The sequence below is a fragment of the Macaca fascicularis genome, chromosome X (assembly GCF_037993035.2).
Source record: "Macaca fascicularis isolate 582-1 chromosome X, T2T-MFA8v1.1".
Taxonomy (NCBI): domain Eukaryota; kingdom Metazoa; phylum Chordata; class Mammalia; order Primates; family Cercopithecidae; genus Macaca; species Macaca fascicularis.
Genome location: NC_088395.1, coordinates 1,269,577 through 1,281,640, shown reverse-complemented (window position 1 = coordinate 1,281,640; position 12,064 = coordinate 1,269,577). Strand labels below are relative to the sequence as shown.

General features: G+C 48.6%; 1 protein-coding gene across 5 annotated transcripts in view; it reads right to left on the bottom strand.

Annotated features, from left to right (window-relative positions):
• IL3RA (interleukin 3 receptor subunit alpha) overlaps nt 1-12,064 on the bottom strand; it is a 43,778-nt gene that overhangs the window by 5,603 nt on the left and 26,111 nt on the right. For 4 of the 5 annotated variants that reach the window (XM_045384376.3, XM_065538732.2, XM_065538730.2 and 1 more), the window contains exons 8-9: nt 9,323-9,349; nt 3,340-3,454 (exon numbers count right to left, since the gene is read on the bottom strand). In XM_045384376.3, the coding sequence (XP_045240311.2) occupies nt 3,340-3,454; nt 9,323-9,349 (142 nt within the window). Of the gene's footprint in view, nt 1-2,780; nt 3,175-3,339; nt 3,455-9,322; nt 9,350-12,064 lie in introns of those variants that run through there. The other variant, XM_074029244.1, reaches the window with a different exon arrangement.

The window sequence follows — 12,064 nt, the reverse complement described above, 5'->3', positions numbered from 1 at the left end:
TCCGGAACCCTGCGTCCTGGACCCGGAGCGACATCCGGGCCTCCCAGCCCCATCCCGGAAGCCTAAGGGAGTTGGAAGACACGTGGATCCCCGTCTGCCTGGTGCTGGGGACACGGGGAGCGCCGGGGCGTCCACTGCCTCGCAGCCTGGCAGGTGCTTTGGGTGCGGTCAGCACGGGGGGGGAAGCTGAGGCACCACCGGCGTGCGTGCTTGGAACTCGATTTTCTGGGTATCACGGAGTGTGTGTGTGTTGTGTATTTTGTGTGTATTAATTTTTTTTTTTTTTTGAGAAGGAGTCATGCTCTGTTGCGTGTGTGTGTTGTGTATTTTGTGTGTATTTTTTTTTTTTGAGAAGGAGTCATGCTCTGTTGCGTGTGTGTGTGTTGTGTATTTTGTGTGTATTAATTTTTTTTTTTTGAGAAGGAGTCATGCTCTGTTGCGTGTGTGTGTGTTGTGTATTTTGTGTGTATTAATTAATTTTTTTTTTTTTTTTGAGGAGTCTGGCTCTGTGGCCAGGCTGCAGTGCAGTGCTGCAATCTGATCTCAGCTCACTGCAACCTCCCTCTCCCGGGTTCCAGCGATTCTCCTCCTGCCTCAGCCTCCCCAATAGCTGGGACTACAGGCACCTGCCACCACGCCCAGCTAATTTTTCTTTTTTTTTTTTTTTTGGAGACGGAGTCTTGCTCTGTCGCCCAGGCTGGAGTGCAGTGGCCGGATCTCAGCTCACTGCAAGCTCCGCCTCCCGGGTCTACGCCATTCTCCTGCCTCAGCCTCCCGAGTAGCTGGGACTACAGGCGCCCGCCACCTCGCCCGGCTAGTTTTTTGTATTTTTTAGTAGAGACGGGGTTTCACCGTGTTAGCCAGGATGGTCTCCATCTCCTGACCTCGTGATCCGCCCGCCTCGGCCTCCCAAAGTGCTGGGATTACAGGCTTGAGCCACCGCGCCCGGCTAATTTTTCTATTTCTAATAGAGACGGGGTTTCATCACCTTGGCCAGGCTGGTTTCGAACTCCTGACCTCAGGTGATCCACCCGCCTCGGCCTCCCAAAGTGCTGGGATGACAGGCCTGAGCCATGGTGCCTGGCCAGAAGCTTTTACTCTCAAGCAATCCTTTTCGGAATCCGGCTGCAGAGTCCATAGGCACAACCACTCTGGATGGGAGAGAGCAACCCCTGGCCTGCAGACGGTTGTCTTATTTGATTTGATTTTTTTGAGACGGAGTCACGCTCTGTGGCCCAGGCTGGAGTGCGGTGGCGCCATCTCGGCTCCCTGCAAGCTCCGCCTCCCGGGTTCACGCCATTCTCCTGCCTCAGCCTCCTGAGTAGCTGGGACTATAGGCGTTCGCCACCAGGCCTGGCTAATTTTTGTATTTTTAGTAGAGACGGGGTTTCACCATGTTGGCCAGGATGGTCTTGAGCTCCTGACCTCGTGATCGGCCCGCCTCGGCCTCCCAAAGTGCTGGGATGACAGGCGTGAGCCACCGCGCCCGGCCAATTCCTGTTCTTTAATCCACACACATTTGTGGCCAGTCTGTCTCTCTTTCTGTCTCTCTCTCAGACAGAGTCTCCCTCTGTCAGCCTAGGCCGGAGGGCCACGGTGCAATCACAGCTCACTGCAGCCTCAACCTCCTGGACTCAAGCCATCCCTGTCGTCCCAGCTACTTGGGAGGTTGAGATGGAAGGATCCTCCTGAGCCCTGGAGGAGGTGAGCTGTGATTAGCCCCGGGACACACCTAAGCTAAAGCCTCTCGGGGGAGAGCTGGGGCCTGGGAGATTCGACCTCCGGCTGTGCTGTTTCCAGAATGGTTCATTGTTTGAATCATAGGAGAGGAGACCTGCTTTTAGATCGGCTCAGGAAGCAACGGCAGTTTTTTGTTGTTGTTGTTTTTTTAGGCTGAGTGTCACTCTGTCACCCAGGCTGGAGGGCAGTGGCACGATCTGGGCTCACCGCAACCTCTGCCTCCCAGGTTCAAGCGATTCTCTGTAGTAGCTGTGGGATGACAGGCATAAGCCACAGCACCCGGCCTAATTTTTGTATTTTTAGTAGAGACGGGGTTTCACCATGTTGGCCAGGCTGGTCTCGATCTCCTGACCTCAGGGGATCCACCCGCCTCGGCCTCCCAAAGTGCTGGGATGACAGGCCTGAGCCATGGTGCCTGGCCAGAAGCTTTTACTCTCAAGCAATCCTTTTCTGAATCCGGCTGCAGAGTCCATAGCCACTCTGGATGGAAGAGAGCAACACCTGGCCTGCAGACATTTTTTTTTTTTTTTTTTTTTTTTTTGAGTCTCGCTCTGTGGCCCAGGCTGGAGTGCAGTGGTGCCATCTCCGGTCACTGCAAGCTCCGCCTCCCGGGTTCACGCCATTCTCCTGCCTCAGCCTCCCGAGTAGCTGGGACTACAGGCGCCCGCCACCTCGCCCGGCTAGTTTTTTGTATTTTTTAGTAGAGACGGGGTTTCACTGTGTTAGCCAGGATGGTCTCAATCTCCTGACCTCGTGATCCGCCCGTCTTGGCCTCCCAAAGTGCTGGGATTACAGGCTTGAGCCACCGCGCCCGGCTAATTTTTCTAATAGAGACGGGGTTTCATCACCTTAGCCAGGCTGGTTTCGAACTCCTGACCTCAGGTGATCCACCCGCCTCGGCCTCCCAAAGTGCTGGGATGACAGGCCTGAGCCATGGTGCCTGGCCAGCAGCTTTTACTCTCAAGCAATCCTTTTCTGAATCCGGCTGCAGAGTCCATAGCCACTCTGGATGGAAGAGAGCAACACCTGGCCTGCAGACATTTTTTTTTTTTTTTTGAGTCTCGCTCTGTGGCCCAGGCTGGAGTGCAGTGGTGCCATCTCCGGTCACTGCAAGCTCCGCCTCCCGGGTTCACGCCATTCTCCTGCCTCAGCCTCCCGAGTAGCTGGGACTACAGGCACCCGACACCACGCCCGGCTAATTTTTTGTATTTTTAGTAGAGACGGGGTTTCACCGTGTTAGCCAGGATGGTCTCGATCTCCTGACCTCGTGATCCGCCCGCCTCGGTGTTATTCCAAGGCCCAGGGGGTGTCTGTCAGTGGGATGACCTTGTTTCCCCTCCACGTCTCCTCTCGTGAATAAGATTAAGGTGTGAGGTCACCATCAGGTTCAGGCTCCTTTTGGAGGTCACAAACTGGGGGAGTGAATCTCCTCTCCTTTGCGGGCAGAACACCAAGAAACAATGAAGAACTGGTGACCCGTAGGCAGGCAGGCGGGGGGTGGCCTGTGTTTCCGTGACCCAGGATGGCACGCCTGGCTTCCACTCACCCGTGAGGGAGACAGGAGGGGCACGCCCCGCTCACCCCACTCTCCCCACTCACCGAAGCGCTGGGGGGTGCTCCAGGCACTCAAGAATTCATACACTGTTTCCCGGGCTCTTATTTGCACTGTGTACGTTCCAGGATTGGGTAGCTGGAAGGAGGTTGTGTCTCTGACCTGTGGTTTAAAAGAAAATAAAGAAGGAAAGAGGGGCCGGGTGTAGCGGCTCATGCCTCTCACCTCAGCACTTTGGGAGGCCGAGGCGGGTGAATCACCTGAGGTCAGGAGTTCAAGACCAGCCTGGCCAACGTGGTGAAACCTTGTCTCTACTAAAAATACAAACATTAGGGTGTGGTGGCAGGTGCCTGTAGGCCCAGCTACTCTGGAGGCTGAGGCAGGAGAATCACTTGAACCTGGGAGGTGGAGGTTCCAGTGAGGTGAGATCATGCCACTGCACTCCAGCCTGGGTAAGAGAGACTGTGTATCAAAATAAGAAAAGAAAGAAAGAGAGAAAGGAAGGAAGGAAAGAAGGAGAGAAGAGAGAAAGAGAAAAGAAAGAGGAAGAAAGGAGGGAGGGAGGGAAGGAGAAAAAAGGAAAGGGAGGGAGGCAGGGAAAGAGAAAAGAAAAAAAAGGAAAAGAAAGAAGAAAAGAGGGGCTGGGCGCTATGGTTCATGCCTCTCACCACAGCACTTTTGGAGGCTGAGGTGGGAGAATTGTTTAAGCCCAGGAATTTGACACCAGCCTGGGTAACATAGCAAGACCCTATCTTTACTGAGAAAAAAAAAAAATGTAAAAATTACCAGACATGGTGACACACGCCTTTGGTCTCAGCTACTGGGGAGGCTGAGGTGGGAGGATACTGTGAGCCTAGGAGTTTGAGACCAGCCTGGACAACAAAACCCATCTCTACAAAAAAATTTTTTTGTTTTGTTTTGAGACGGAGTTTCGCTTTTGTTGCCCAGGTTCAAGTGATTCTTCAGCCTCAACCTCCCGAGTAGCTGGAATCACAGGCGTGCACCACCACGACCGGCTAATTTTGTATTTTTAGTAGAGACGGTGTTTCTCCATGTTGATCAGGCTGGTCTGGAACTCCCGACCTCAGGTGATCCGCCCCCTGCCTCAGCCTCCCAAAGTGCTGGGATTACCGGCATGAACCACCACGCCCAGCCAAAAATATTCTATGCTATGCTATGCTACGCTACGCTACGCTACGCTACGCTACGCTACGCTATGCTATGCTGTTCTATGCTATGCTATTCTATGCTATTTTATTCTATGCTATTCTATGCTATGCTATTCTATTCTATGCTGTGCTATTCTATTCTATGTTATTCTATTCTATGCTGTTCTATTCTATGCTATGCTATTCTATGCTGTTCTATGCTATGCTATTCTATTCTATGCTATTTTATGCTATGCTATTCTAGTCTATGCTGTTCTAGTCTATGCTATTCTATGCTACGCTATTCTATTCTATGCTATGCTATTCTATTCTATGCTGTTCTATGCTATTCTATGCTATGCTATTCTATTCTATGCTATTCTATGCTATGCTGTTCTATGCTATGCTATTCTATTCTATGCTATTCTATGCTATGCTATGCTATTCTATGCTATTCTATTCTATTCTATGCTGTTCTATGCTATGCTTTTCTATTCTATGCTATTCTATTCTATGCTATGCTATTCTATTCTATGCTATTCTATTCTATGCTATTCTATTCTATGCTATTCTATGCTATTCTATTCTGTGCTATTCTATGCTATTCTATTCTATGCTATTCTATTCTATGCTGTGCTATGCTGTGCTATGTTGTGCTATGCTATGCTATGCTATGCTATGCTATGCTGTGCTATGCTGTGCTATGCTATGCTATGCTATGCTATGACAGAGCCTTGCTCTGTCGCCCAGGCTGGAGTGCAGTGGCGTGATCTCAGCTCACTGCAAGCTCTGCCTCCTGGGTTCACGCCATTCTCCTGCCTCAGTCTCCCAAGTACCTGGGACGACAGGCGCCCACCACCTCGCCCGGCTAGTTTTTTGTATTTTTTAGTAGAGACAGGGTTTCACTGTATTAGCCAGGATGGTCTCGATCTGACCTCGTGATCCACCCGCCTTGGCCTCCCAAAGTGCTGGGATTACCGGCGTGTGCCACCGCGCCCAGCCCCAAAGTTTTTTTAAATGAACTGACATCGTGGCAAACACCTGTAATTTCAGGTACTCAGGAGGCTGAGGCAGGAGGATCCCTTGAGCTCAGGAGGCAGAGGTTGCAGTGAGCCGTGATTGTGCCACTGACCTCCAGCCTGGGTGACACAGTGAGAGCCTGTCTCAAATTAAAAACCAAAAAAAAAGAAAAAACCATTCATATTTACAGCCTCAGCCCCCAGCACCTTTCAGTGGGGCCTTATGATGAAATAGCTGTTCATGGCAGATGTCATGAAGATGCAAATTGAGATGATGTCATTTTGGATTAGGGTGGGCCATAAATTCTATGACCGATGCCCTTATAAGAAGAGGAGACACGGCCAGGCGCAGTGGCTCACGCCTGTCATCCCAGCGCTTTAGGAGGCTGAGGTGGGCGGATCACTTCAGGTCAGGAGTTCGAGGTCAGCCTGAGCAACAAGGTGAAACCCCGTCTCTACTAAAAATACAAAAAACTAGCCGGGCGCGGTGGCGGGCGCCTGTAGTCCCAGCTACTCGGGAGGCTGAGGCAGGAGAATGGCGGGAACCCGGGAGGCGGAGCTTGCAGTGAGCCGAGATCGCACCACTGCACTCCAGCCTGGATGACAGAGCGAGACTCCGTCTCAAACAAAACAAAACAAAAAAGAGACACAGATGCAGAGAAAAAGGCCATGTGGAGACGGAGGCAGAGAGTGGAGTGATGTGGCCACAAGCCCAGGGACCCCTGGAGTCCCCAGGAGCTGGGAGAGGCAGGAAGGATCCCCATTCGTCTGTTAAAATGGACTAATACAGGGGGACAGACAGAGACAGAGATAGAGAAACAGACAGAGAGATGGAGGCAGAGAGAGGGAGAGAGAAAAACAGAGACAGAGAGAAGCGGAAACAGAGAGACAGAGAGAGTGGGTGATGGAGTCTGGCTGTGTCCCCACCCAAATCTCATCTTAAACTCTAGCTCCCATAATTCTGACGTGTTGTGAGAGGGACTGGGTGGGAGATAATTGAATCATGGGGGGCAATCTCCCCCATACCGTTCTCAGGGTAGTGAATACGTCTCACGAGATCTGATGGTTTAATAAAAGAAACCCTTTCTCTTGCCTCTCTTTTTTTTTTTTTTTTCTCCAGACATAGTTTTGCTGTCACCCAGGCTGGAGGGCAGTGGCACGATCTCAGCTCACTGCAACCTCCGCCTCCGGGGTTCATGCCCTTCTCCTGCCTCAGCCTCCCGAGTAGCTGTGACTACAGGCGTGCGCCACCACGCCCGGCTAATTTTTTGTATTTTTCGTAGAGACGGGGTTTCACCATGTTGACCAGGCTGGTCTCGAACTCCTGACCTCGTGATCGGCCCACCTCGGCCTCCCAAGGTGCTGGGATGACAGGCGTGAGCCACCACGCTTGGCCCTGGAGGCCATTATTCTAAGTGAAGTAACTCAGGAATGGAAAACCAAATATCGTATGTTCTCATCTGTAAGTAGGAGCTAAGCTATGAGAATGCAAATGCACAAGAATATTATGGAACTTGGGGACTCGGGGGTGAGGATGGAAAGGAGGTGAAAATAAAAGACTACATATTCAGGCCAAGCATGGTGGCTCACGCCTGTTATCCCAGCATTTTGGGAGGCCAAGGCGGGTGGATCGCCTGAGGTCAGGAGTTCGAGACCAGCCTGGCCAACATAGTGAAACCCTATCTGTATTAAAAATGCAAAAAAAAAAACTTAGCTGGGCATGGTGGCGAGTGCCTGTAATCCCAGCTACTTGGGAGACTGAGGGAGTAGATCTGCTTCAACCCGGGAGGCAGAGGTTGCAGCGAGCCGAGATCGTGCCACCGCGCTCCAGCCGAGGCAACAAGAGCAAAACTCCGTTTCGAAAAGAAAGATGAAGAGAGGGAGGGAGAAAGGGAGAGAGATACAGAGACACAGGCAGAGAGACTGGGAGTGGGGAGATACAGACAAGGAGAGAGAGAGAGAAAGAGAGGGAGGGAGAAAGGGAGAGAGATACAGAGAGGGGGAGGGAGATAGAGACGAGAGAAAGAGAGGGAGGGAGAATGAAAGAGGGAGAGACGGGGACAGTGGGAGACAGAGAAAGAGGGAGGGAGAAAGGGAGAGAGATACAGACACACAGACTGGGAGGGGGGAGATACAGACAAGGAGAGAGATAAAGAGCGAGGGAGAATGAAGGAGAGAGAGACACAGATGGGGACAGTGGGAAATGGCGACAGTAGGAGATAGAGACGGACACAGAGAGAAAGATAGAGGGAGAAAGGGAGATCGAGATGGAGAGAGAAAGAGGGAGGGAGAAAGGGAGAGAGATATAGAGGCAGACACAGAGAAAGAGACAGAGATAGAGACAGAGAAAGAGAGAAGGAGAATGGGAGAGGGAGAGACAAAGACACAGAGAGAGAGATGGGGAGAGGGGAGATAGAGACGGGGAGAGCCGGATATAAAGAGAGGGAGGGAGAAAGGGAGAGAGATACAGAGAGGGGGAGGGAGATAGAGACGAGAGAAAGAGAGGGAGGGAGAAAGGGAGAGAGATACAGAGACAGAGAGAGACTGGGAGGGGGGAGATACAGACGAGAGAGAAACGGAGGGAGGGAGAATGAGGGAGAGACAGAGACACAGATGGGGACAGTGGGAGATAGAGACGGAGAGAGAGAGATGGAGGGAGAAAGGGAGATACAGAGACAGACAGAGGGGGAGATAGAGATAGAAGGAGGGAGAAAAGGAGAGAGATACAGAGACACGGAGACAGATACAGGGAAACAGATGGACAGAGAGAGAGGGACATGACAATGCCGTGTGCGGCTGTTTGTTCCTCCGGATCCCAGGCAGGGGCTGGTGGAGGGTCCTCTGTGTGACGTGCTCGTCTGAGGCCGGGGCCACCTGTCTGTCAATGCTTGTCTCTGCTGGGTAGAGCTATGGTTTGGTAGTGCGTTCCTGCTGGACTGGGGCTGCCTGGCCCGGGGTAAGGCATGTGGGGCAAATGGGGGGACCTCGTTTGGACGGCGCCTGGCCAGCCACAGCGTCTGGCTCTCACACGTCGGGAGGGGTCATCCCTGACTCTGCCCTTTCCCATCCCTCTATTTGGGGATGGGCTATATCCCAATTTTGCAAGATTGCAGTAAGGGTGACACCCAGAGCCTGTCAAATGAAAGCCACTGAACCGTGACTAATAATATTATAATATTATTATATAATTATATATTATACATTTACATATATACAATTTATATAGATGTATATTATAATTATGTATAATATATTAAACAATTATATATTATAAAATATATATTATAAAAATATATAATATATAAATTATAAAATATATATAATTATAATGACACATAACATTATATAATTATATCTATAATTATACATAACATATAACTATAATATATAACATAAATATATAAAATATAAATTATATATAATATAAATATGTAATATATAAATGTTGTATATTATATACGGTGACAGCAAGACTGCATCTCAAAAATAAATATATGATATATAATATATAATTATATATATTATGTGATTACATATATGATTATCAATATATCATATATGTCACATTATATATAATATAAATAACATGATTATATATATCACATATAATATATAACAATATGTATTACAACATAATATACAGCATATCACATATATATAACATATATGTAATATATAGCATATATTGTTATATATTATATGTTGTGTGTTATCTAATACATATGTAATATATAATTATATATTGTAATAAATGGTATAATAAAAATATTAATACAATAATTAATAGTATTATTAATAATAATAATAATAAAACTCACCCTTTGCAATGTCAAGTACAGCGTCTGGGGCTACGTAACACTCACCTGTTCTGTCCTTACAGGCTGCATTCTCTGCAAGACAAAAGCAAACAAACTTTTGAGTGTCTGGAGGCTTACCTGACAGCCTCCTCCTTCCAAACTCAAATTTCTTTCTCCAGGAAAACCAGCAAAACAGTGGGGGCTCTGGGAAGGCCTTGGGGCAGCAGTGGGGGCAAAAGCAGTAGGGGTACATAGCACCTGACCAAAAGGTTGGTTGGTTGATTTATTTATTTATGAGATGGAGTCTTGCTCTGTCACCCAGGCTGGAGTGCTGTGGCGTGATTTTGGCTCACTGCAAGCTCTGCCTCCCGGGTTCACACCATTCTCTTGCCTCAGCCTCCCGAGTAGCTGGGACTACAGGCGCCCGCCACCACACCCGGCTAATTTTTTGTAGTTTTAGTGGAAAGTTGGCCAGGATGGTCTTGATCTCTTGACCTCATGATCTGCCTGCCTCGGCCTCCCAAAGTGCTGGGATTACAGGCGTGAGCCACCACGCCCGGCCCAAAAGGTTTCTTACGGTGTACAAGCCCTTGTGGCAAGACCTTGGTGGGAGGGGGCTTCGTGAGGCCTGTGGACAAACAAGACCCACTGTCCTCTCAGACTGCCTCCGGATGTACCCAGGGGTAGCCACAGACAGCCTATGCCAGGCCAACGAACTGGGGGGGGGTGCAGCACCAGACTAGCTAGGACTCCGCCTCTGGTTGCAGCTACGCCTGCTCCTTCATCAGTGAAAGAAAGAAAGAAGTCTGTGCTGTATTTATTTTCTTTAAAAAAAAAAAACACATGGGCTCAAAACTACTAGGTAATATAAAAGAAATTCATAGACCTAATGTTTTTGAGCAGATATAGACTTACAGAAAAACTGCATATGAAATAATCAGTATTTGAGCATAAATAATAAATATATGGCCAGGCACGGTGCCTCGCACCTGTAATCCCAGGCCTTTGGGAGGCTGAGGCGGGTGGATCACGAGGTTAGGAGTTCGAGGCCAGCCGGGCCAAGATGGTGAAACCCCGTCTCTACTAAAAAATACAAAAAAAATTAGCCAGGCGCGGTGGCAGGCACCTGTAATCCCAGCTACTCAGGAGACTGAAGCCGAGAATCGCTTGAACCTGGGAGGCGGAGGTTACAGTGAGCTGAGATCGTGCCACTGCACCCCAGCCTGGGTGACAAGAGTAAGACTCTATCTCAAAAATAAATAAATAAATAAATAAATAAATAAATAAAAATAAAAAACTAAATATAGTACATAGGCTGGGCCCGGAGACTCACACCTGTAATCCCAGCACTTTGGGCGACAGAGCGAGACTCTGGCAATGCAATGCAATGCACTACACTACACTACACTACACTACGATACGACACAATACAATACAATACATAAAAAAAAATTTAAAAATTTTAAAAAAATTTTTTTTTTTTTTTTTTTTTGAGACGGAGGCTGGCTCTGTCGCCCAGGCTGGAGTGCAGTGGCCCGATCTCAGCTCACTGCAAGCTCCACCTCCTGGGTTCAGGCCATTCTCCTGCCTCAGCCTCCCAAGTAGCTGGGACTACAGGCGCCCACCACCTCGCCCGGCTAATTTTTTGTATTTTTTAGTAGAGACGGGGTTTCACCATGTTAGCCAGGATGGTCTCAATCTCCAGACCTTGTGATCCACCCGTCTCGGCCTCCCAAAGTGCTGGGATTACAGGCTTGAGCCACCGCGCCTGGCCAAAAATTAAAAAACATAAAAAAAATAAATGAAATGAAATAATAAAATAAAATAAAATACTAAATATAACACATAGGCTGGGCCCAGAGGCTCACACCTGTAATCCCAGCACTTTGGGCGACAGAGCAAGACTCTGTCAATGGAATGGAATGGAATGGAGAATGGAATGGAATGGAGAACGGAATGGAATGGAGAATGGAATGGAATGGAGAATGGAATGGAATGGAGAACGGAATGGAATGGAATGGAGAATGGAATGGAATGGAATGGAGAATGGAATGGAATGGAATGGAGAATGGAATGGAATGGAATGGAGAATGGAATGGAATAGAGAACGGAATGGAATGGAGAGCGGAATGGGGAACGGAATGGAGAACGGAATGGAATGGAGAACGGAATGGAATGGAATGGAGAACGGAATGGAATGGAGAATGGAATGGAGAACGGAATGGAGAATGGAATGGAGAACGGAATAGAATGGAGAATGGAATGGAATGGAAGAATGCAATGGAGAATGGAAGAGAGAATGGAATGGAATGGGGAATGGAGAATGGGGAACGGAATGGAGAATGGAATGGAATGGAGAACAGAATGGAATGGAATGGAACGGAATGGAATGGAATGGAACTGAGAATGGAATGGAATGGAGAACGGAATGGAATGGGGAATGGAGAACGGAATGGAATGGAGAATGGAATGGAATGGAGAACGGAATGGAATGGAAAATGGAATGGAATGGAGAACGGAATGGAGAATGGAATGGAATGGAGAACGGAATGGAATGGAATGGAGAATGGAAGAGAGAATGGAATGGAATGGAGAACGCAATGGAATGGGGAATGGAATGGAGAATGGAGAACGGAATGGAATGGAATGGAACGGAGAATGGAATGGAACGGAATGGAATGGAGTGGAGAACGGAATGGAATGGAGAATGGAATAGAGAACGGAATGGAGAATGGAATGGAATGGAGAACGGAATGGAGAATGGAATGGAATGGAGAATGGAATGGAATGGAGAACGGATTGGAGAAT